Source organism: Zootoca vivipara, chromosome 10 (assembly GCF_965207765.1).
Source record: "Zootoca vivipara chromosome 10, rZooViv2.hap1.1, whole genome shotgun sequence".
Taxonomy (NCBI): Eukaryota; Metazoa; Chordata; class Lepidosauria; order Squamata; family Lacertidae; genus Zootoca; species Zootoca vivipara.
Window position 1 is genome coordinate 25,833,857 of NC_142593.1, and position 25,721 is coordinate 25,859,577.

The 25,721-nt window shown below is 42.1% G+C and overlaps 1 protein-coding gene and 2 long non-coding RNA genes across 10 annotated transcripts in view; 2 read left to right on the forward strand and 1 right to left on the reverse strand.

The window, feature by feature from the left end:
* Positions 1-6,630: 6,630 nt before the first annotated feature.
* Positions 6,631-8,559, forward strand: LOC148684402 (uncharacterized). The gene is made up of 2 exons (XR_015946117.1): positions 6,631-6,708; positions 8,244-8,559. It is a non-coding gene; the product is annotated as an uncharacterized LOC148684402 (long non-coding RNA).
* Positions 8,560-11,048: 2,489 nt separating this feature from the next.
* On the reverse strand, positions 11,049-15,251 carry LOC148684403 (uncharacterized). Of its 6 annotated transcripts, none has more exons than XR_015946114.1 (4): positions 15,198-15,251; positions 13,779-13,875; positions 12,009-12,267; positions 11,049-11,303 (listed from the first exon to the last, which is right to left on the reverse strand). It is a non-coding gene; the product is annotated as an uncharacterized LOC148684403 (long non-coding RNA). The 6 variants fall into 6 exon arrangements; XR_015946116.1 differs by having other exon boundaries at positions 13,779-13,827; positions 15,198-15,229; XR_015946115.1 differs by lacking the exon at positions 15,198-15,251 and adding an exon at positions 15,056-15,191 and having other exon boundaries at positions 13,779-13,827.
* The window catches only part of ERAP1 (endoplasmic reticulum aminopeptidase 1), a 29,561-nt gene continuing 18,308 nt past the window's right edge, over positions 14,469-25,721 (forward strand). Inside the window, exons 1-7 of one of the 3 annotated variants that reach the window (XM_088652917.1) lie at positions 14,469-14,603; positions 16,809-17,374; positions 17,841-17,979; positions 18,812-18,946; positions 20,822-20,942; positions 22,470-22,624; positions 23,805-23,918. In XM_088652917.1, coding sequence (XP_088509043.1) covers positions 16,890-17,374; positions 17,841-17,979; positions 18,812-18,946; positions 20,822-20,942; positions 22,470-22,624; positions 23,805-23,918 — 1,149 coding nt within the window. In that variant the 5' untranslated portion in view covers positions 14,469-14,603; positions 16,809-16,889. Of the gene's footprint in view, positions 14,604-14,750; positions 14,931-16,808; positions 17,375-17,840; positions 17,980-18,811; positions 18,947-20,821; positions 20,943-22,469; positions 22,625-23,804; positions 23,919-25,721 lie in introns of those variants that run through there. The other 2 variants (XM_035100169.3, XM_035100170.3) reach the window with 2 other exon arrangements.

The following is a 25,721-nucleotide window of genomic DNA, read 5'->3' on the forward strand; positions in this document are numbered from 1 at the left end:
GCTGCTTCCTTGGCTAAAACTGAGAATCTCATGGATGTGTTAGCCTTCACTACAGGATCTCCCTCGTAATTTGGCCACACAACTTTATTAGCGCATTCTGTGTTCTTACAGATGCCTGACCCAGTTTCCATTAAAAAAAACCCAACACCAAACAATTCATACTCTGTCTCAACACAAAACTGTAAGAGGTCTATCATGTCAACTGCTTTATATACTGGTCTTATTATGAAGACCAAGGTTACGTGACCCACAATGGTTATTACAGTGTACAGCTTCTGTTTATTTTCCTCAAAAGCTTTTGCAGAAAACTCAATAAGCTGCTGTGCAATTGGCACCTTTTCCCTGTTCATGACAGGATGTTAGAAGCATCTTCATCTGATCTACTGTACCATCCATTTTGAGTGCTCTCTTGCAGTTTCATTGTAGTCTTTGTACATGGTACAAATTTGGTAATGCATGTGCCCTGTACCCCTTGTACTACTGGTTAGGGAAATAAAATGCAAAAAATGACATACAAGTTCTTTCAAAAAAGGTAAGTATGCTAATCAGGGAGAATATTTCAAAAGTCATGCATGACAAAATCCATGACCGCATACCTTTCTGTAGGGGTCCAGCATTCAGTTAGCAGCCCCACTTTAACACATCTGGTGGAGAATCTGCTTTCCATGTAGTTCGCCATATCCAGGTTTTCCTGTTCAAGTTGTACAGTCCTTTTCCAAACAAAAAACAAAAAAACACCTTTTTTTGGTTTTGACTATGGCAGACCAACACTGCTACCTACCTGTAACTAGTCCCTTTCCATCCACCTCTTAGAGAGGGGTGACTTTCCCCCTTTTCCTTTTTGCTGAAAGGCAAATAGGCACTGTTCTGAATGTGCCTAAGTGTGGTGTGCAACCAAGAATGCAGAGCCAGGCAACATTTTCAAAAGGAAACTTCCGTTTATTGTAAAGTAAAAAAGGATACGAAAGCATATAAATCACAGTGTAGTTGAGGACTAATTTATGTACGGTAGCCTAAGCAGGTGCGTTTGATTATCACCCTAACACATTCATAACTCTAAGGGAAAGAATTTATGAATTCCATACAAGAAAAAGAAAAAATGGAAGGGTTGGGTATACAAACAAGTGTCATACAAATTCCCAGAGACAGAAATAGGTTGTAAAGATATACTTCTCCTGGCTCAGATTGGGAAATGCCTAGCTGCCAGGTGGATGAAAAGATGTGGAGGAGCTCTTGATTAAAAGCAGGAGTGGGATGCCTCATGTCTGCAAGGTTCATCCATCTATGCTCCAAAGCGGGTCAGCAACCTTTTTCAGCTGTGGGCTGGTCCACCATCCCTCAGACCATGTGGTGGGCCGGACTATATTTTGGAGGGAAAAAATGAATGAATTCCTATGCCCCACAAATAACCCAGAGATGCATTTTAAATAAAAGCACACATTCTACTCATGTAAAAACATGCTGATTCCTGGACCATCTGTGGGCCAGATTTAGAAGGCGGTTGGGCCGCACCTGGGCCACGGGCCTAAGGTTGCCTACCCCTGCTCCAAAGGCACCAGGAGCCCCTCCAGAACTTTGGGGCCTTCAATCCAATGAAAGCTGCCTTTGTAAGAGCACCTAGAAAGAGGCACCAGGTGGAGCTCAAAAAGGCTAATTTACATTTCAAAAACAAATTTCCTGGATATGCTTTTACCTCTTAGAGATATGTGTACCTGAGGGAGTGTGAGGGAGTGGTTTTAATGACATCCAAATGAAAGGTGAGAATGTTTCCTTGCTTACCTGAGAAAATGGTAGGGCCCCAAATTTTTATGGCTCTTCTCCTTGCCCCAGGGAAGATGTGCAGCACGACTTGTGCTGACTTAACCATTTTTAGATAAACAACCCTTGATCTACCCCTTAGCCTTGCTATGAATGATACATAATGGGGAGAAATTAACCTCTAGCAAGGCAGAGTGTTTTACCAACATGCCTGTATCAGGGACTCCTTTTTGAAGTTTGAATATGCCATCTTGCCTTGCTGTTCTGCTTCAATTAAAGCCAGGATGCTTGCATTCATGTCACATAGCATTCAATGGGGACAAGAGGGCCAGAGCAGGGAGGAGGAAGGCAAAGGGGAATATGTCCCAGACTGCATTATGGCTGATACCACACCGGTCTCTTGAGAGGAACCAAAATTCTGGTGTGTATCTGAGGCCTTCTAGCTATCTTCTGCTTCTTGAAGTAGTTGCAGATATCCATCGCTAAAGAAAGAGCAACAGCTCTGCTTCTTTGCTTTCTCTAACAACCTAATACAGAAAAACACTGTACTTTTCCTTTCTGCTTTCAACTGATCAATACTGTAGCAAGTAAGTTTCTGTTTCCCATGAAAGCGATTTTTGCTACCCATTTCCTGAGAACCATGTCAGCACTTTTCGTTTCTGTTTTTGGCCCCTGTCCCCACCTACCTCTCAAAAAGCAGGAACACCCCAACCTCACCACCCGAGTACCACAACACCTCTGTTTATATTATCATTGTATTTCTAGGGTTTCCAAATCTTGTAACATTTACAGAAGCAGCATCACTAGATCAGAACAAGCAGCATGGAGATGATGGTCCAGGAAGGCTCTTTTCCAGAAAAGTGCCATCAATAAGAGGGGTCTCGGAGATCACTCTAAACCTCAGGATGCGAGTGTGCTTACTACTAAATGTATTTCTTTATTGTAATGTAAGTGAACCCTTGACCTTCTCCTGTGGGCTCCCCCATGGAAAATAGACAGCCATAATGGTTAGTAGGCATTGATAGACTTATCCTGTTCTCACAATGGCCAACCAGATATCCATGTGATGCCTGCAACCAGGACACAACAGTACAGTCATATCTAGGATCCCGAATGCCTTGGAACTCGGACGTTTTAGCTCCCGAACGCTGCAAACCCGGAAGTGATTGTTCCAGTTTGCAAATGTTATTTTGGAACCCAAACGTCCGACGGGGCTTCTGTGGCTTCTGATTGGCAGCAGGAGTTTCCTACAGCAATTTGTTTTTCGAAAATTCTGGAAGTTGAATGGACTTCTGGAACGGATTCCGTTCAACTTCCAAGGTACAGTGGTCTGTTCATAAACTGATGTGAACTTTCCCATTGAAAGTAATGGAAAGTGGATTAATCTGTTCCAGACGGTCCACGGAGTACTTAAACTGAAGCGAACTTTCCCATTGAAAGTAATGGAAAGTGGATTAATCCGTTCGAGACGGGTCCGCGGAGTACTCAACCTGAAGCGTACTTAACCCAAAGCATGGGTGTAATTGGTTCCGGAAGTCTGTTCATAAACTGAAGCGTTCATAAACTGAAGCGAACTTTCCCATTGAAAGTAATGGAAAGTGAATTAATCTGTTCCAGATGGGTCCGCGGTGTTCGTAAACCGAAAATTCATAAACCGAGGTGTTCATAAACCGAGGTTCCACTGTATGGTTGTACTCTCCCCATTTGTGTCCCATCAACTGAGAATCTTCATCCCTTCCCTCATCTACCTCTTTTCCCCTTTTCTTCTCAATGTCTCAACAAATGAAACTGATTTGCAAAAAAGTTACGAGAGACATTGCACATATTTCTGTAAATCAATAAAATCTTTAATAAAAAACTGAGAATCATCCTTTTATAAGAGCTGTTTAACTGGATCACAAGAAACGAGCAAGAAAATGGCCAGTCCAGTGTAGTAACGTGAGGCTGCTTTAAAAATCATTGTAAACAATTAAAATTATTATTAGGATTGGAATGACGCTTGTAGTTAAAAGTTGACTATGGTTTTATTGAAGATTGAATAGAATTGGATTAACAGAGAAGAGGCAAGAGAAAAAGTTAACATAAGGAACCACAAAAGGGAAGGAGGGAAGTCAAAGGCAACTTATGGAAATTGTCTTAGTTTATGATTGTTTGTAAATCCTAAAAATCTAAATAAATTTTTAAAAAAGAATGAGATGATACATACCAGAACTGGTTAATTGATACCAAATTATTTTGGCGCTATTATATCAAACCTTGTATTATCAGCTGCCAGTTTTTAACTCTGATTTTCTTCAGTACCCCAAGATCACCAGCGACAGACATGGAAACGTTTTATGTAGGGTATAATGTGTAACTCATGTTAATGGTAAAAAATATACACAGTGAAACCATGGGCATAGCTAGAATTTATTTTGGGGGGGGCAGGCTTTTTGTTGTGGGGGCAGAACCAAGTCATCTGTGACACAATTGGTCAGTTAGTTTTATTTACTTCATTTAGGAGGGGCAGTTTTCCCCCCCTTGCAACCCCATGGCTATGCCCATGAATGAAACAAACACCTGTAGTACTACGGTAGCACAGTAGAAGAACAAACATTGCAAGGAAGGCAAACAATTTCACCAGGGAGATAGTTAACACAAATACAATAGATAACTAGTTTCACAGTGATCTTGTTTGCTTTACAAACAGGTGAAGATAACATATTGTGCTGGGGATCCAAAGTCCTTCATACATAAGCAAGAAGCATGTCACACGTACCTGGGGGCAGCAGCAGTATTGTGCCTCACAGGGTGGTCCTCTGGTGTCCTCCTGACTAGGACAGGCTATGAAGGGCTTCTACTAGATAAGGGAAGTTGAAGAGAGCTACTGCCATGAGCAAGTTAGAACAGCAAGCATGGCGCTTTGGAGATCGGCCTTAAGAAAGTCACAAATGTTTTAGCTGTAGCTAAATATTTGGAAGTAACTAATGATGATTATGGTACTTCTTCATTTATAGCTTCAGGACTGATTTTGGGGATATTGAGCTTCCGTGGCACTTTGCAGAAATACTTTGGTCTTGGTTTTTGCAGTCCAGGAAAGGCAACTGCCGGTTCCAGACACCACCATGCTTGCAGGATGTTAGAGCAAACAGGATTTTGTTCTTCTCTGCGCTGCCCATCTACCTACCGCGTGTGTAGATAATTCTGCCCTGCTTGAACAGAGCACGGAGATGTTAATAGATGCGACAAAAAGCCACAACATCAGAGATTGAGGAAGAAGGGGAAATATTATTCCTATCAAAATAATCTATATATTTCAGTCTGTAAACCAATCCCATGCTATCATCACCATTCTGGAGACTGATTTCACAGGAAATTCATGCTAATATGTGACCAGATAGCAACCCACAGTGCAGACTGGAGCAATTGCTGGTGCAGTTGTGGGGTTAGGGTGCACACTATGTCTGGAAAGATGTTGGCTCCTGCCAGTGCGCATTCCAACAATATAGTTCCTGATTTAAATGATTTAAGGAGTACAGCAACCCTTCATCCCATATACAGCTCCCAGGAAGCACTACTTTATGTCTGTGCACCAGTGTGCATACAATCACTCTTTCCTGACATCACATTTCATCTAATTACACTGACTGTAACAGTATCCCTACTAAGCAGGATGACAGGACAGATAAAATTTTAACACCAAGTATTTTATGAAGGCTAAACATTGTGGAATAAAGCAGAGATAAATTGTCACTTGCTACAAATCTGCATGCTAATGTTACCAACTGGTAGCAAAACCAGGCAGCGGTTTCTGTAAATATATAGTTAATGGGAATTTTACTGTTACCTGTTACAATTTATATATGCAGCAGGCTGCAAGGGCAGCAGCTTGTGCTGTAGTTCAACCACATGAGCGGAGCATCTTGTGGCAATTTTGTGTAAGTGGCTCCCCACATGGTGTGAGTGGGTATTCTTTATTTATCAAATTCTGTTTTATAACCATTCCCAAAGTGGCTTACAAAATATGCTAAAAAAACAACCTTTAAGTTTGGCATCAGAAAAAGAACCATTCCAAATATGCATCAGTTTACAGAACATTTAACTGTACACTTGCTGTACTGTTTTTAATATTCGGTTGGAAGCCGCCCAGAGTGGCTGGGGAAACCCAGCCAGATGGGAGGGGTATAAATAAATAAATAAATAAATAAATATTATTATTATTATAACCAATCATGTTTTTCCTCGTTGCAAAGTATACAAAAGACATTAGGAAATTAGCATCATTCAAAAAAGAACAAATGAAAGAGGAAAAGAAGAGAGGAATTTGAGTGGAGCCTCACAATACATACAAAAATATTTTATGTTGTGAAAGCACTTTCTGTCTGGGAGTGCTCTTTATTTGCATAGTAATAAAATCATGCCAAATAGTTAAAAATTTACATGGTGTTGACTGTCATCTAATAATCATTCATAATCTCCCATACGATTCATCCAGTTAGGCCCATAGCATCCTTACAGTTATGCTTCCAACATAAATTTCACTAGATCATTGGAAACTATTGTAATTTTTAAATAGAAAAGAAATGTCTCTGCAGCAGAGCTTTCCAAACTTTTCCTGCTGGTGACACACGTTTTAGATATACATCATTTCGCGACACAGTAATTCAGTTTTACTAGCAAAACAAATTAACCCCTTCCCAGCCCCGGGCACACCTACAGACTGCAGATGACAATGTGTTGTGATGCAGTTTGTAAAGCTCTGATCTACAAGATTATTTAGGTGGTATTTCCTGCCTTCCTCCTGGTTCTTTATTTGGCCTCTGCCAACCAGGAAGTAGAATCCACCAAGGCCCTCCTAGGCAAGGGAGGGCTGCTGAAACTCGCTCAGCCCTTGCCAGGGAGAGGAAAACACAAGAGAAGGAAAGATTATGTCTGCTGCAAGCACCAGTACAATCCTACAGGAACTGACAGGTAGCCTTGAGAAATGTTGTTCTGAACTGTATAGAACTAAATAGTCATGACAGATTACGGCCATAGTGACAACCACTACATGGCTGCATTCAACAGGGAATTTGGATCATAAGATCCGTGGCTTTTAGAAATTAACAGGATGTAGTTTATGGAGACAACTCTTGACAGTCGATAAATGAGCACAATGTACCTCAGACGATAAAGAGTGCTTCTTTTTGGCGTTCATTTCACAAAGGAGGAAAACAACCACCATGTGTTATAGAAGCACTGGAAAATAATAATGAAACTGAAATGGAATTCAACACTGTAGCTTGAAATCCGATTGTAGTCAAAAGTGAGCAAGAAGAGAATGGCTAACCCTCAAAATTTGCATTGAAAATATACCTGGTGGTGTTTGATGAAAGGTAGACTAGGCTACTGTTTTTCATGGGTTCTCCTCAGTCATCGAAAAGAATGTAAAATATCTGGACGACAGCCAATGTTCAGAATTTACCCTCTTCTCCCCCACTCTGCTGCCCTCTGCAGACCAAGAGGAAGCTTCCAATATTAATACAGTGGCAGTAAAAAGCCCTGGCAAATAATTGCTTCTGTTTGCAAATAGCTAAATTTACCATCTACATCATATTTCTGGTGTAAAGGGACCCCTGACCATTAGGTCCAGTCGCAGACGACTCTGGGGTTGCGGTGCTCATCTCGCTTTACTGGCCGAGGGAGCCGGCGTACAGCTTCCAGGTCATGTGGCCAGCATAAGTCGCTTCTGGCGAACCAGAGCAGCACACGGAAACACCGTTTACCATCCCGCCGGAGCAGTACCTATTTAACCATTTGCACTTTGATGTGCTGTTGAACTGCTAGGTTGGCAGGAGCAGGGACCGTCGTGGGGATTCGAACTGCCGACCTTCTGATCGGCAAGCCTTAGCCTCAGTGGTTTAACCCACAGTGCCAGTGTATGGAAGAAGAAAATGCACACTACTCAATTTTCCCAAGTCACACCACACATTTAACTAGTTCAACATTTCTTTGACTCCAAATTGTACATGGACCCATCCTCAAACTTACTCTCCTGCACTACCAAGTTTAAAATGTCTGTTTACCCCATTTTCTGACTATAAGCCATAGAACCTACTGCCCCCACCAATTTCTCATTCTCATTGTGAATTCAGTCAATGGTCTCCCTTCCTTGGAGGTTTATAAGCAGAGTTTGGATGGTCATCTGTCATGGATACTTCAGATTCCTGCAGGGAGTTGGAACATATGACCCTTGTGGTCCCTTCTAACTCTACAGTTCTATGATCCTTAATGACTGTTGCCCTATAATATTCTGAAACAGCTCCCCCCCAAAAAAAGCTGCTCTTGAATTCTCACAGTACCCAAGTTCTGAAAAATAAATCACACCCAATCCATTTAAAATGTTTTCTATAAAACATTTTGAGTTTTCTGAAACTACTGTCACCAAACCTAAAAGGGGGGTTCCCCCCCAGCAGCACTTCTAACAGTATAAGTAGTACAATTTTGTTTTGTTTTCTTTTTCCAAGACAACAGGCCTTCAGGGACATGCTTAGACTTGCTGTATTTTAGTAAAGCATTTGAGTGCTACTGTTCTCGAAGCCACCAACATGAGTCTGACCAAACTGCGGGAGGCAGTGGAAGACAGAAGTGCCTGGCGTGCTCTGGTCCATAGGGTCACAAAGAGTCGGACACGACTAAACGACTAAACAACAACAACATACAAATAAGTGGGTATGAAAATGAAGAAACAACTTTACTTCAGCTGTGAAATTTATTGCATCTTTATTGTAAATAAAAAGATGTGCAAGGAAATGGTATATAAAAATTAACCTTGTATGGAAATATTATGATGCATCCACTTACTTTACACTTCCTTCAAATTTTACTAAGAATGCAAATTGAGGATTATAACATATGGTATGTTTTTAATATGTCACATTCCAATTTGAGGCGTCCAAAGTATACATTTTATACTAACCAAAGTTTCCAGATTGTATGCTGAGCTTGAAGACAATTCAGTTGGACATATTTCAGAATATAAATAGCTGTGGCCAGGGCAAAACTGTCCATGACCACCACTAACACAATGATCTTAACTGGTGAGAAGGACTTCAACATTACAAGATCTAATTTCAAGGTGATAAGATTTTGTTACTTTAGTTTACTGTGCTTCAGAAGCATACAGATTGACTTTCTGTGAATAAGCCAGCTGTTATCTCAATTATACTGATAGGGAATGAAGGATGAGAGAGAGCAAGTAATTCAAGGTTATCAGGCAAGGTTGTGGATGAGGAAGCATTTACTGTATAGCACTATCTCCTAGAACAGGCACCCCCACACTGCGGCCCTCCAGATGTTTTGACCTACAACTCCCATGATCCCTAGCTAACAGGACCAGTGGTCGGGGAAGATGGGAATTGTAGTCCAAAACATCTGGAGGGCCGAAGTTTGGGGATGCCTGTCCTAGAACTTGTCTGAGCTGCCACCATTGGCCATTCAGTTAGAAGGGTTTATTTATTAAATTTATATCCTGCACTTCCTCCCAAAGGGTGGCAAACAACAAGAGTTAAAGCAACAAAAACATCTTAAAGACAATTCCAATACAGGTGCAGACTGTAATGGGGAAGATCTCAACTTAAACTGTTTGTTGAAAGATGGAGGTATTCAGCAGGAACTGAAAAGAAAAGAAAAGAAAAGAGAGAGTGTGTCTATCTCTCATATTCAAGTGAAGGCAATTCCTCAGGTCAGATTCCACAACACTAAAACCCCCACCTCCAAAAGAGGTCCGAAGGGTGCCAACATGAGAACAGGCCTTTTCTGTGGTCGTTCCCCATTTGTGGAATGTTCTCCTCAGGAAGGTTTGCCTGGCGCCTTCGTTATATCTTTATGTGCCGTGCTAAAACATCACTCTTTCAACCAGGCCTTTGGCTGTTAATCAATTTATTGGGGGGGGAGTATTGTAGTCCCCCTCCCTTTTACTATTATATTATGCATTTTGTGTTTTATGTTGCCACCTGCCTTGTGGTCTCTTGAGAAAGGAAGGAATATAAATTTAACAATAAAGGCCCAATTCATAGAATCAGAGTTGCAAGTGTCATCTAATCCAACCCACTGCAATGCAGGAATCTCAACTAAACCATCCATGACAGATGGCCATCCAAACCCTGCTGAAAAACCTCTAGTGTTGGAAAGTCCACAATCTCCAGAGGGAGAATGTTCCACTGTCAAACAGCTCCTACTGTCAGAAAGTTCCTCCTGATGTTTAATCAGAACCCCTTTTCTTGTAGCTTGAAGCCATTGGTTCAAGTCCTAGTCTCTGGATCAGGAGAAAACAAGCTTGCTCCATCTTCCACGTGACAGTCCTTTAGATATCTGAAGATGGCTACCATATCTGCTCTCAGTCTTTTATCTAGGATAAACACACCCAACTCTCTCAACCATTCCTCATAAGGCTTGGTTTTCAGACCTTTGATCATCTTGGAAGCTGTAAGCTACAAAAGTTCTAGCTTATCAATATCCTTCTTAAATTGTAGCACCCAGAACTGGATACAGTGCTCCAGGTGTGGTCTAACCAAGGCAGAATAAAGTAGTACTATTACTTCCCTTGATTAGGACACTATACTTCTGTTGATGCAGCCTAGAATAGCATTAGCTTCCTTCTTTTTTTGCTGCTGCATCACACTGTTCACTCATGCTACACTTGAGGTCCACGAGCCTTACATTTGTTCCCACTGAAATTTGTTCCTACACTGTGCAGAAAGGATATCCTGACCGTGCAGAGGACAGTGATCAAGTGGGTATATACAAGGTGTGAGATTATCTTTCAGGTATGACCACTTAGCTACCGTAGGTTCCAAGATAGCATCTGATTTAACGGTAAAAGCAATTGCAGCAATTCTTCTAGGGTATTTTTTTAAGTACTTCCATATCAACGTTTTATCTGAAGATCCCAGAAACTACAACAGGACCATGGGCAAGGGGCAGTATGCTTACTATCACAGTGATGCTATAAAGTTAAAACATTTTAACTAGCTTTACAATTTAATGCCTTACTGCCACAGAAGCCTTTTTTGATCCTTCCAAATAACCTGTAAGCAGACAGCCAGAGGTGAAAGTATTTAAATCAGTAATCAAGTCCAAATGGCTGCAAGGTTTAAGCAAAGGGTACTCTGATTCTACTCATTCCTTTGGAACAATCATAATTGCTTTCAAATGGTGACAGACAGACAGACAGCTCCCAGATGGAAGGTTCTTGCGAGCTCTGGACATATTTTGCCTTCTTCCCTGGAAAAGATTAATATCAGGTAATTGACAGGCCCACACTATAAAGCTATTTCAGAATAATAATGTTTAATGAAGCCTTGGTGCATGAGTGATCCCCTTTGAAATTCATGAACGTTCTGACCTTCTCACTTCAGGAAATAGTTCTCTGGAAAAGGTACTTTAATCTCTGTACTTCATTGCACACATTTTAAATGAAAAACACACGTACAGACAATATTCCTTGACTTCATAAGAATCTCTGATCTTGGCCTCCCAGAGATGCATACACATTGTACAAATGGATGGAGAATGACGCGTCTCTCCTGAAAACAAAGAAAACACCAAATGACATACCTTGCCTTGATCTAGAGACCCTTGTGGAAACAGCAGGCTGTGTGACTACTGCTACACACAAATATATCCCCTGCCACTATCAGCAAAAGCACCAATCATTTGCTTGGCAGGGTGTAGTAGCACTAGAATAACAGAATAGTAAAGCTGGAAGGGACTCCAAGGGTCATCTAGTCGAACCCTCTGCAATACAGGAATCTCAACTAAAGCATCCATACTATACGGGGTAACGTGCATTTTTGTAGCATAATCTATCTATCCATCCATCTGGTATCAGCCTACTTCAGATACATCAGCTAATGTCTAAGTCAGGCATAGGCAAACTTGGCCCTCCAGATGTTTTGAGACTACAATTCCCATCATTGCTGACCACTGTTCCTGTTAGCTAGGGATGATGGGAGTTGTAGTCCCAAAACATCTGTAGGGCCAAGTTTGCTTATGCCTGGTCTAAGTCACAGCCCCCCCCCCCATTCATTATAAGACTGGATCGTAAGATTAAAATTGTAAAATTAAAAATATTTGAACTCTTCCACCCCCTTTTTCTGGTTTCTGATTTAGCACTACACAGATATTGTATTCCAGCTCAGTTAAAACCAGTTTTAAATTATTCATGTACCTACTTCATCACCATCACTGCCATCAAACATTTATTTGGTGCCAATATTATACAGCGGTACCTTGGTTCCAGAAGCGAGCGTTCTGGTTTCTCTAAAAATGTGTCGAATGTGTCCTAAGTCCTGAGCTTCCATTTTCAGTGTTGCGCCAGCCGAGCCGCTTTGACGAGAGATCGAGAGAGATTGAAAGATCGCACTGATTGGGGCGGTGGGGAGAAGCGTCCCGCCAGCGCTCTGCAGCCCAGCTGCTTTGATGAGAGATCAAAAGATCGCGCTGATTGGGGTGGTGGGGGAAGCGTTTTAGGGGTAGTTTTTCAATAGCCTGGAACAGATTAATCAGCTTTGCATTACTTTCTATGGGAAAGTGCACCTTGGTTTTGGAATGTTTTGGTTTTGGAACGGACGTCCGGAACGGATTAAGTTCGAGAACCTAGGTACCACTATACTGTCCTTGCCTGGAAGTCTTATAATGTGTTAGTATTATAGGATAAGAACATGTACTTGGAACGAGGGAAACAACTGAGAACATAAGAGCCTGTTGTTTCCATTTAATAATTAACTTTGACAACTGATACTTCAGCATGTTTTATTTTGGGAATCATGCATTTATTTCCTTAACTTGTAATATATGCCCACCTATTTCAGTTACAATATCAGGAAGTGAACGGATATATAGCTGGCTGTTTTTTTCCTTTTACATTACTGTACATTTCTTCCTAATTCATTAACTTCATGGCTCCATCATAGGAATAGGAAAAGAGCCACCTCTGGTGGCAACAAGCTGAATCTGCATGGCTATTCAAATGCATGGGGTCACGAAGAGTCGGACACGACTAAACGACTAAACAACAACAACATTCAAATGTACACCTCACTACTATCTCAGAAAGGAATTACTGTACAGTACATTACAAAAAACATTCCTTTTCCCCCTAGCCTTTGTCTAATTAAACAATCTGGGATCTTTTAAACTGAATGCGGGAGGCGGGGGCGGGAAGGCTGTATTTGTTTGTTACTATGTTGTGTATTTTTGTGTTTTTTATGTTGTAAAGCACCCTGTGATTCTTAGATGAAGCATGATATAGAAATTTAATAAATAAATAAATTTCTTGTTTGGGTATCTTGTGGCATCCTGACAGATATTTCAACACACAAGAGGGAGTGGTAGGGCTGTGACTGCTTCCAAATGTCCTATTTATTGAGCATTCATCCCAATTTGCTTGCTCAAAGGTTGCAGGAGTTTTATATGTTCACTGCTTTTTGAGGATTCATTCTTACCAAAAATAAAAAATAAAAATCTGCTTTTGGATAGAGATGGGGAGCATATTTGTTGTGCAAGAATGTCAAATCCACTTTAAATACTACCCACAAAATAGCAACAGTCTCGAAGCAGCCTTTGCTGACTTCTCAGCTTCTGAAAAGACTTTGCAGTCATGCGAGAAGCTGGAGCATAGGAGTTTATGGCTCTTTACCGCAGATACACCCCATTTCAGCTCCCAGTGCCAGTGAAAAGAACTGGGAGGGATGGAGAAGGTTCAAATGCACTTTGTTCCTCTCTGTGCACTCACTCCATCCCCTTCAAATGTTGGAATAATAATAACAATAATGATTTCATTATTTATACCTCACCAATCTGCCTGGGTTTCCCCAGCCACTCTGGGCAGCATTAACTTGGTTTGAAGAAGGAAAATAGCAACCTTTTGCCCATTTGCATACTCCCTAACATTTTAATTGTGCCAGAGCCAATTAAAAAATAATGGGTGCTAGAGAGTCAGTATGATGTATTAGTTTGTGTCAGAGTAGGACAGGAAAGATCCAGGTTCAAATCCTTACCCATGAAGCTCCAAGCGACCTGGTCCTAGTAGCTATTTCTCAGCATCGCCTGTTGTGATGATAAAATAGGAAGCAGGGAGAGCCACGTAGTTTTGAGCTCATTGGAAGAAAATAGAAATGTGATCAAGAACTACAAAATAGAGTCATCATATATAGCTATCCCATTCACTGCCGGATATTCAGAATATCATCATCCAGTGCTTTTTCTTATGGGGGTACTCAAGGGTACACAGTACCAGCACCGTTTTTTCAAATGTTAAAAGTATGGCACTTACTGACTTTTAGAAGACATCTGTTATTAATGTTTGATGTTTTATTGTTTTTAATATTCTGTAGGGAACAGCCCAGAGTGGCTAGAGAAGCCAACCCATTTAGGGTATAAATAATAAATTGTTGTTGTTATTATTATATTATGTAACAACTTCATGGTGAATACTGGCAAATTTCCCCTTTTTTTCCTTCCTGAAAAACACTGCTTATAGCTTACTTTTCTCCCAAATGTATCCAGGGCAAACAGCTTGATCATAAAACCATGCAATACAATTGAACCATTTCAAACAAGCAGTAAAGAACATACTGTACAACCAACACTGGACCACAACAAAACTAATCATAGGCTCTCTATAAATAAGGGGCCTATGCCTATCTTAAGGCTGCAGCTGTGCACGCAAAAAGGGGGGATGGGGGGGAGAAAGAAGCAGCAACAAGCACTTTGCTTGGGTACATTTCCCCTTTTTTTTTTGGAAACTCAAAACCTGCTCGAGCAGGAAGCTGATCTTCCGCCAGACAAGGTTGTAACGTTGGAACGATATGCTTCAGAAGCAGGTGCACCGACGAGGATAAAATAATTGCTTCCTCGACGTCGTAGTTAGTAATATATATAAATTAATGGTACAGTGGGGCTTGCAGACGCCGCTTCCTCGCCCTCGTGCAAAGGCTCCTGCCTCTGAGCAAAAGGGCGCAAAAGGCGGAGATCCATAGAAGTCCCTGCGACACCGAGACGGGTAGCGAGGGGAGAAATTCGCTTTCGCTTTCGCTCCCCCGGCTCTGAGGGAGAAGAAGAGGCAGGGGCGGCGGCGGAGGCCTCCTCACTCTCCCTTCCTCCGAATAGGTACGGGGGCCGTGCGCGCGCTGCGGGAGCCGGGAGAGCAGGTATCGCTCGCGGGATAAGGGAAGGGAGCGCAGGGAAGACCGCGGCCTCCCAGCTGAAGGGGCCTAGTTTTGGCGCGCACCTCTTTTAGCAGTAGGAGTAAGAACGCTCCACTGCGCATGCTCACCCTCCGCAGGCCGCTGCCTCGCCCCCTTTTTTGAGGCGCAGCGCAGGAGGCCGCAGGCTGGGTTTGGGGGCAGCTGTTCATGTCGCAGGGGCCTGGCCGCGTGCGTCGCCCCTACCCCACCCCGCTACCTCCGCCCCTGTACCTTTCACCGTCGTAGTCAGTCCAGGGATTCGCGCGGAGCACTCTCCACCACCCCTTCCCCCACGGAATCCTGGGAATTGTAGTTTACCCCCTCACAGGGAGCCATATTTTTCCAGCACCTTGAAACTACAGTTCCCAGTAATCATGAGGGGGTGAGCCGCAACGACAAAAATGGCCGAAAATTAAAACTCTGTACCTGGAGTTGAGGAAAAGTTGCTTCTCCTCCACCCCCACCCCCATCTTGCTAAAAGTCCAGCTCGCTTTGGTGGAATTAGTTGGCAGTAAAATGACAGACCAATAACTACTGGCTTCTAGCCTGCCCAGAGGGGTTCCACATGTATCCCCTGAGTGCTTGGCATATGGAGCTGCAGAAGCAAGCCTCAGGCTTGTGCACCTGCCCACACTGTATATTTTATTTATTTTGAAAGTTTTATAGATCACTTTATCACAACACTCTTTGTGTGGTCTGTGAAAATCTGTTTAAAAAAAAACACCCCTTTTTAATGAACATAAGATGACTTAGGCTGTGTACACACCAAACTTTGAAAGCAAATTCATAGCCCATGTCTTCCCCCAAAGAATCTTGGGAATTGTTTACCCCTCAACAGGGCCGTCCCAAGCATGTCGGGCGCCGTGGTGCGGAGATCACTCTGGCGCCCCACCCCGCCCCGTTTCTTGCCGTGGCAGGTGGGCGGGCGCAGCGTGCAGCATGGCTTCCACACGGCTCCGCCACGCTGCGCCCCCTGTCGGCCCGGCGCCCTGGTTCCCCGCGCCACCCAGCCTACCTGTTATGTATTAAGTTAACTGCAGTACTCCTTTCTGGCCACCATGGCTGCAGTTCTTACCCTGCTCACTGTTGCTGCAGTTCTCACTCAGGTCCGCAACATGCAAATGAAGGATTGAGAGTGCTGTTCACAGATTGGGTAGCTAGGGGAAGTTTGTTACTGTTGCAAGTTACTGAGTACTATATAAACCAGTTGGCTAAGCTGCTGTTCAGTCTGGACTCAGAGCTGGAATAAAGAGCTGGTTGTTTTGAGAGCTGTGTCTTCATCCCTCTTACCCACTATTTTACACTACCCCCTAGAGTCGGGCCTGCACCTCAAAGCTACAATTCCCAGCAGCTTAGCAAACTACAGTTCTTAGAATTTGGGGTGCAGTGGTGCTTTCAATGATTGTTTCTTAAATGTATGGGGTATACGCAATTCTAGTTACATATCTGGGTAGGCTTGCTAAAATGAAAAAGTTTTCTGTAGACATCTGAAATAATGTAGCAAAGGCACTTGCCTCTACTACCGGTATCAATAGGCAGGGAGTATCAAAGTATAGGTGCCACCACACGTAGAAGTTCAGTTCCTTGCAAATGCAGAACAAACCTCATTATGGCATTTGTAGAAGGGCAAGTTCTGCAGATCAGAGCAGTTGAATAAGACATGTATGATGCAACAGAAGTGCTCCTTAAGTCTCCACATTATGAATCCAAAGTGCATGGAATTCTGCACTGTTGATGTTGTTTTTCTGACACAAAAGATTGCATTGATAGGGAAAGCCATAGGTGGTAGTCAAAGAGGTTTTAAAAAGTTTTTATATTAATTTAAAAATGTTTCTTTATTAGATTTGTCACTGTGGATACAATAACAACCTGGCACTGAGATTGCTGCTTCCAGATTAGACAGTTACCTTGAAGAAGCTGAAAATGTTTCTATTGGTAGTCATTTTAAGTCTTTTTCCGTTTTTGGGCTGTAATCTCAATAGTCAAACAACAGATTCATCCCCTGGAGATGGAAGTAATAAATTTCCTTGGAATAAAATTAGGCTTCCCAAGCATGCCATCCCAATTCGTTATGATCTTCTTATTCATCCAAATCTCACCACTTTAACTTTTACTGGATTGGCCAAAATAGAAATTATGGTAACTGAACAAACTAGCTCAGTCATCCTGCACAGCAAATATCTTCAGATCACCAAAGCTACCATCCAAGGAGCAACAGGAAGCCGTGATGCTGATAAAGAAGTGACTGTTTTAGAATACCCACCATATGAACAGATTGCACTTGTTGCTACTGAACCACTCCAAATTGAACACAAGTACATTATTAGCATTGAGTATTCTGCTAATCTCTCAGACAGTTTTCATGGATTCTATAAAAGCTCATATAGAACTCCAGAAGGAGAAGTAAGGTAAGTCTTTTTTCATTCTACTGTTTGACTGATTGTGATATGATTATGCTACTCCTTTGTTGTTTTGGGATAATATTTTCATTTAGATTTGTATGTATCTTTTTGACCTTCCTGTTTCCTGTGATTCATTGCTTCTGTGCTTATAAGCTTCGTGTCATGTAGAATTGCAAAACACAGGCAAAAAACTTGCATATGTGAGGAGCTCCAATCCCACATTAAATACCTATCTGGAAGCACCTTTAGGTTGCAATCATATGCATATTTATATCAGAGTAAATTCCATTAGCATAATGGAATCTTCTTAATACACTGTTAAAGTTTTTTAATATTATCTCTTTCTTCAAGGAATAAATGCAAGCTGATTTCTATTCATTAGGTGAAATGTTAATCTGTGAATATTTTTACTGTACTTCTATGTACTGTACTACTTACAAAGTATATATTCAATGTATTCTTTTTCTTCCAGGGTGCTTGCATCAACACAGTTTGAACCAACAGCTGCACGTATGGCTTTCCCTTGCTTTGATGAGCCTGCATTCAAAGCTAAATTTTCTATTAAGATCATAAGAGAACCGAAACATCTTGCACTATCCAATATGCCTCTTGTAGGTGTATACTTTGTATACTTTGATCTGCCTAGTTGAGACAGATAAAGCAAAATAATGTAGAAAACATTACCGTTGTACACTATAAACCACATCTCATAAGAGTTTATGCTCATGTCGTGTTCACTTTTGGTGCTCACATAAGAAAGCAAAGCAGAATATAAAAATGAATGAATTCATGTATTGGAAAAAGTGTAAGAAAGGCTGTGAAATTTGTTGAGTAGGGCTAGAAATAGGGGGCAATTACCTCCTGCTAGGAAGGGACCCAGGTGGCGCTGTGGTTAAACCACTGAGCCTAGGGCTTGCTGATCAGAAGGTCGGCGGTTTGAATCCCTGTGATGGGGTGAGCTCCCGTTGCTTGGTCCCAGCTCCTGCCAACCTAGCAGTTCGAAAGCACGTCAAAATGCAAGTAGATAAATAGGAACCGCTACAGCGGGAAGGTAAACGGCGTTTCCATGTGCTGCTCTGGTTTGCCAGAAGCGGCTTTGTCATGCTGGCCACATGACCTGGAAGCTATCAGCCGGCTCCCTCGGCCAATAATGCGAGATGAGCGCGCAACCCCAGAGTCGGTCATGACTGGACCTAATGGTCAGGGGTCCCTTTACCCTTTACCTTTAGGTTGCCCTTCTTAACTGATCTATTTCTAGCTTCTGCTTAGATGTAGGTTTGCAGCTGTCAAAAGGAGATCATAGCATTTAAGCCTTAAAAGAGTTATGAGGGAGATAAAATATAGTGTGTGTGTGTGTGCGCACGCACGCGCACGCATGACCAGAAGTAATTAATATACTTCAGAGCTAGAGCTGAAACGTAATAGAGTTTTTACATTTTTTAGGTGAAATCCGTAAACATCGGCGGGCAGCTCCTTGAAGACCACTTTGATGTCAGTGTAAAGATGAGCACTTACCTAGTAGCCTTCATTGTTTCAGATTTCAAATCCGTTTCCAAGATGACTACCCGTGGAATTAAGGTAAACTCTTCATATCAACTGAAGTGTTGCATATTGATATTTTAAAATTGCAGCAGTTTCAATTTTTAAAGTAATTAGAGCCTAGAAAGGTTTTAAAGAAATTATTATGAGTTAGAGCTAGACTTAGTCATACTTAGAGTAGTATACTTAAAGCTATGGTTTTCCCAGTAGTGATGTATGGAAGTGAGAGCTGGACCATAAAGAAGGCTGATCGCCGTAGAATTGATGCTTTTGAATTATGGTGCTGGAGGAGACTCTTGAGAGTCCCATGGACTGCAAGAAGATCAAACCTATCCATTCTTAAGGAAATCAGCCCTGAGTGCTCCCTGGAAGGACAGATCGTGAAGCTGAGGCTCCAATACTTTGGCCACCTCATGAGAAGAGAAGAATCCTTGGAAAAGACCCTGATGTTGGGAAAGATTGAGGGCACTAGGAGAAGAGGACGACAGAGGACAAGATGGTTGGACAGTGTTCTCGAAGCTACGAACATGAGTTTGACCAAACTGCGGGAGGCAGTGGAAGACAGGAGTGCCTGGCGTGCTATGGTCCATGGGGTCACGAGGAGTCGGACACGACTAAACGACTAAACAACAACAACAAGAGTAGATCCATTGAAATCAATTGTACTTAAGTTGGTTGTGACTAATACTGGATTCAACCCTATAGAATTTGAAATATTTTTTCAGTAGTTCTCAAAACTTCTATTACCATGTTATAAGAAGCAAAAGTTTAGACTTGCAGTGGTGATGCTCCATCTGTTAAGCATCAGTTTATAGATAGCAGCCGTTGCACAATTGTTTACATTTGTTTGTAGAAAAGTGTACCAGTAATGCTTAATTTTCTAAACTGCTGGGATAAAAATTAAAAAGCTTGAGTGCATGCAGTTGCAAAAAAGACTGAGCATCTGGATAATGAGATAATGTACCTTTAAATTAAAAATAAATAAAGGCAATCTTACATCAGTCAGTCATAGGGCACTTCATCTTTTTTAGTTTGACTTTCAGTTTATCTGCACTAAAACACCATGAGGTAGCTTAGTATGAGATACATACAGCCGCTGCCCCAGGGTAATCCTGTGTTTCTAAGCAAACATTTGAACTTGATCCCTGTCCACATTCAACTCTCTACCCACCACAGTGGCTCTTCCCTATAGAATCATGGCGTTGTTGATTTGGAAAGTGCCCTGAGGGCATGGGCATAGCCAAGATTTTTGTTAGAGAGTGGCAGGACTTGGTTGGGGGGGGCAGGGCAGAACCAATGTGATTGGTCAGTATTTCTATTGTTTTATTTGATCTAGAGGGGCCAACTGCTCCCCTGCCCCCACTTGGCCACGGCCATACCTGAGGGTCATCTAGCTCAACTTTTCTGCAGTTGATAGCCATCCAACCTATGCTTAAAAACCTCCAAGGAAGGAGAGACCACCACCTCCCGAGGGATACCATTCCACTGTTGAACAGCTCTTACCGTCAGAAAGTTCTGCCTGATGCTTAGTCAGAATCTCCACAAGCAACTCCACAAATTAACATTTTCTTGATTCCAGGGTTTGACAAGGTTAAAATTATATAAATACATATAAGATATAGATACTTTCACTGCCATTGTTAGTGTACTTTTTGCTAAATTAAGATCCACCTTCGGAGTCCTTTAATTTGAATGGATCTGGACTATGTCCTACTAAGAAACATATCCTCTGCCATTGGTTTTCACAGGAGTTTGCCTATGCACAGAAGGTAGGAAAAGCTAAATCAAATGTTGGGTAGCTCTCAACTTTACTCACATTTTAAGGGGTTAACAAACTAATTACCCTTTATATTTTTTTAAGTTTGCATTCAGAATTCATCAATGTTTGTGTTTTGTTTTTGATTATGATTTAAGGTTTCAGTATATGCTGTACCACACGTGATCAAACAACTGGATTATGCCTTGGATGCAGCAGTAAAACTGTTAGACTTCTATGAGGGATATTTTAACATCCCATATCCTCTGCCTAAGCAAGGTATTTATTGTTCTGAGCCACCTAGGTAATAAAATAATTTACTTGTAAGCTGGGCGTAAGATTTTGCTGTTAAACCCATGGGAGTTATTTTCAAAGGCAATAAAGATCTGCTATTGCTAACATCTTTTTGCATGTACATAAACTACTGTAGCTTTCAACTAAGAATTCTCTTCTGTTCCTGGTATATTTGCAAGGGTTTTGTGTTCTTTGAAATACCACTTTAGAATGATGGATGTCTTTCTTCCCCCATCTTTAGACCTCCCATTTTTTTCAACAATTTGCTTTTTCTGCCTAGGTGCTTCTGTCAGAAACAGTGTTACTGTGGTACAGATTCAGTAATTTTTCTGTGCCTCCACAATATGAAAATTCAGTATCACATGATCACCATGAGTATCTGAGTATGACTATTTAATCAGTTCTGTATATGAGGTGGCAGCTAACCTGTGGCCTTCCAGATGTTTTTGGACTCTTAACTTCCTTCAGCCCCAGCCAGCATGACCAATGGTTAAAGATGATGATGGAAGTTTTGTGGCCCAGTAACATCTGGAAAACTATAAGTTTCTCATACCTAGCATGCGTAGTGCACCCACTGCAATCTTTATCTGATTTGAGATAATTAACACTCACTTATTATATCCTAGGAACTGGGAGGTAGTGCCTTTCCCAAAGCTATCCATTGAATTCATGGTAGATCAGGGATTTAAATCTATTTTGGTCAAAACTGTGAACTGTACCCCATTGACTCTCTCATGCATCTCCTCCCTCCCTACACGGTTCTGGGCATTCTTCTGAACAACTCACCCCTGCCCCGAAGCAAATTTAATCCAACAATTTTAGTACATGGAAATACACTTCTGTCTATGTGTCACTTGTTGGATAAGGAACCACACTCATAATTACATGTGTATTCAGATGTGCACCGTATTGAGCATGGGACTTATCTGCACTACATTGATTTCAATTGGATGTGCGTTCCTATCAACAGTTCATGTGTAACCATGTATAACTGAAATTAGAACAGGGCAGAAATAGTTATTCTTGCAAAGGAACTGAATAACCTTTTACAAAAGAGTCTGAAATTAAATGGTGTCACCAGTTAGCACTTTAGAAAATTCTGCTACATCAATAAACTTGCTGCCCTACATTTGATAGAAATGTTGTTCTAAGTTACACATGCATGCAAATGAAACATACCTATGTATATACAGTGGTCCCTCGACTTACGAACTTAATCCGTTCCGAATGCACATTCATAGGTCGAAAATTTTGTAAGTCGAAAAGCGGATTCCCATAGGGAAAAAAATATTCGGAAAAATTTGGAAGTCGAGGAAACCGCATTTAAAACCGCCAACTGTTTCCGTTTGGATGTAGAAAAATTCGTCCCGTTTTTCCCGTTCGTAAGTTGAAAACTTTGGATGTCGGGTAATTCGTAAGTCGAGGGAGCACTGTATTTACTTTCGAAGTTGACTTGTGAATTTATAAATAGAGTGAGCAGGTAAGGACAACTTTTTCAAAATGTATTTGCAGACCTAGCAGCTATTCCCGATTTTCAGTCTGGTGCAATGGAAAATTGGGGATTGATTACATACAGGGAATCTGCTTTGTTATACGATCCTGAAAAATCCTCAGCATCACGTAGACTTCGAGTTACCATGGTTATAGCCCATGAACTTGCTCACCAGGTAGGTTTTCACTAATTTTATACATGAGCCTGATAGCTGTGCTAGTCAGTGGATTCTTCAGTGTAATGAAGGCACCAGAGGATTAATTTAACACAATTGAAAATCTCTGCTATCAGATGTTTTTTTCTTTTTTTAAAAATAATATTTATTCGTTTTAAAAAATCAAACAAAAATACAAAAAAGCAAAAACAAAAATACAAGAAAAGATCAAGAATCAACAAGGAAAATACAAAAGAAAAGCATATCAATAACAATCTTTCTTTTTACTTAAATTGTGGGCTTCCTCGACTCCCCTCTCACTGGGTCTATTTTTAATTCCATCTTCAGCAATTTTCATAATATATCTTAGATCATTTTCTACATCAATTATCCTTAACCTTTAATCATCAAATATTCTTAACCCAAAAATTAATTTCCCAAATATCTATCTTATATTTCATCCCTTAGCCTAACATTAATTCCCAAAAATATCCATAAAATCAAATATTACTTCTTATCTCCTAATAACATGTAAACACTTACGTCTACTTTCACCCCCCTCCCCTGGTCATGGAATCTCCCAGACGGTTCAGCCAGTTCCATGAATCAATCCAGTTTCGTACCATCTTAAGCAGTCAGAAAATAACATCACTTATTACTTCTCACCCCACTCCCACTCTGTCACTGCCTGTCGGCTGCACTTTCTTCTTCCTCCCCTGCTGTCTCCCCAGTTCATTTACTACTGCACGATGCCAACCACTTAAATTACCATAATTCAACCTTCCCTGCTGTCTCCCCGGTTCCGTAACTGTTGCACGGTACCGTCCTCCTAAATTTCCATTTTCCATTGCTTTAACAACTTTTATTCCCCTTAAATTCTGACCCCAGTGTGGGACCTGTCCTCCCTCTCTCACTGGGAGAACATTATTCCACACTTGTTCTTCTTTAAGGACCTTTTGAATCAGGCATGGGTCTTGTCCCGCCCCCGCCCCCCCACTGGGGGAACAATATTCCGTGCCTCTTCCTCTTCTTCTTTAGGATCTGTCACATTGTGGTAGATATTCATCTTCCATCTCTAGTCTCTCTGGTAAATTTAGTCCTCTTTCAGTTTCCGCACACTTCTGACTCATTTTTTCAATCTGCATTGTGTTCTGTTGAACGTCACATCTTAGTTCCCATAACAAGATGTTTTTTCTTGCAGTGGTTTGGAAATCTAGTCACCATGGAATGGTGGGATGATCTCTGGCTCAATGAAGGATTTGCAAATTATATGGAATATCTGTCTGTAAATGTTACCCACCCAGAACTGAAAGTTGTGAGTATTAACATTCCAGTTTCTATAATACTAAAATGTTTCTTAAAATAGATGTTGATTGCTTGCTGAAGATCATAGAACTATTAGTATTATTATTATTATTATTGGAAATAAGTCAAATCAGCAACAATCACCTGAAAAGATTGTTCTTGTTCATAACTCCAGACACCCTGGATCACAAGTCTTGTACTGCTATTCATGTATATGGGGTGAGGCATGGCGGCAGCATGAGTTTCAGGGCTGGGAGATTGATAAAGGACATGACCCTCCTGGGCAAATAAGCATCCTGGCATTGACAAGCTAATTTGACATTAACAGCTGCTACCTTGATTCAGGTCACAGGTGAATTAACATTCTTAATAGGTTAGCACTTAATAGGGTAGTCACCTGAATTGAGATAATGTGTAATTATCCCACTACAAGTGTCAATTAGCTTGCCAATATCAGGATGTGTGTGCTATCATCAACACTGATGTGTGAACGGCCTATAATTGTTTAACAAAAATATATCACTGTAATGGTTTTACATCCACTTTAACATAATTGTCACTGTCAATAATTTTCACATTTCATTTTCCTCTGACTTCCCTGCTTTCATTCTCTCTCTCTCTATATATATATATATTACACGTGTGTGTGTATGTATACATTCCTGCCAATTTAGGATAACACTTCATGTATCTTATAAAGCAGGGGTCCTCAAACTACGGTCCGAGGGCCAGATCTGGCCTGCCAGGGTCCTGAATCCAGCCCACCTGGCAATTGCAGAACCTGCCGCTGTCTAACGGGTCTATGGCCTCGGAGGGCAGCACCACCACCACCACCCCGGAGGAGGCGGGGAAAAGGGCGTGAGGGTCTCCTCAGCCCTTCCTGTTCGGCGCTCCCTCGCTCGTTCTAGGCCAGGGGTCAGCAAGGCTTACCTTGCCTGGGCTGGTTCACTGCCGCGGAGCCCCCTCCGTGGGTCGGGTCATTTTCTGCGTCTGCGCAGAGGCGATTTTCTGCATCTGTGTCAATGCGATTTCCGGTACCACGGAAGCGAGTCCCCGCGCCGCACTGTGCCAGTTTAGTGCAGCGTGCGGGGACTTGCCGAACGGGCAGCTCGGTTCGGGGGCGGCTCATGGGCTGGTAAAATGACCCCTGTAGGCTGCTTGTAGCCCATGGGCCTTAGATTGCCAACCCCTGCTCTAGGCCCCGGGGCAGAGGCCGGGTGAGGCTCCCGGGGGCATCTGGGCTGAAGCTTTGTTAGCAGCCAGAGCGCCAGTGGCAGCAGCACCTCCCTCTCTCCGCTCGGCATCTCTCTCCCAATTCCTGTCATGGCTTCGCCGGCACCTGGCGGAAAGCAGGAAGCCCGGTGGCGGCTGCCGGATGAGATACTTCCTGGGGCCGAGGCTGCCCTGGCCTGGCATGAGGGTGTCAGCACATCAGGAGGCTGCCTACTCACAAGTAAGACCTTAGCAGAGACATATGCCCGACTGGAATGTTCCCTCCCCCCCCCCCCGGGAGCTTCTTAAGCATTCTTCAGCCCGAACATCACAGTGACTGGTGTCAGACGAACACCAACACACTTCACAGATACGCAGAGGTTTGCACAGTTGCATAACAGACTCAGTAGCACAGCATTTGGCTAAACTACTTTGCAGTGGTATCCCGCAAGACGAATGCCTTGCGCAACGAAAAAATCGCAAAATGAAAGCGTTTTGTGATTTTTTTGAAGACTCGCAAAACGAAGCTGTCTATGGCTGTGCTTTGCAAGACGAAGCAGCCACACAACGGGAAGGGAAGCCACCACCGCTTACCTTTAGG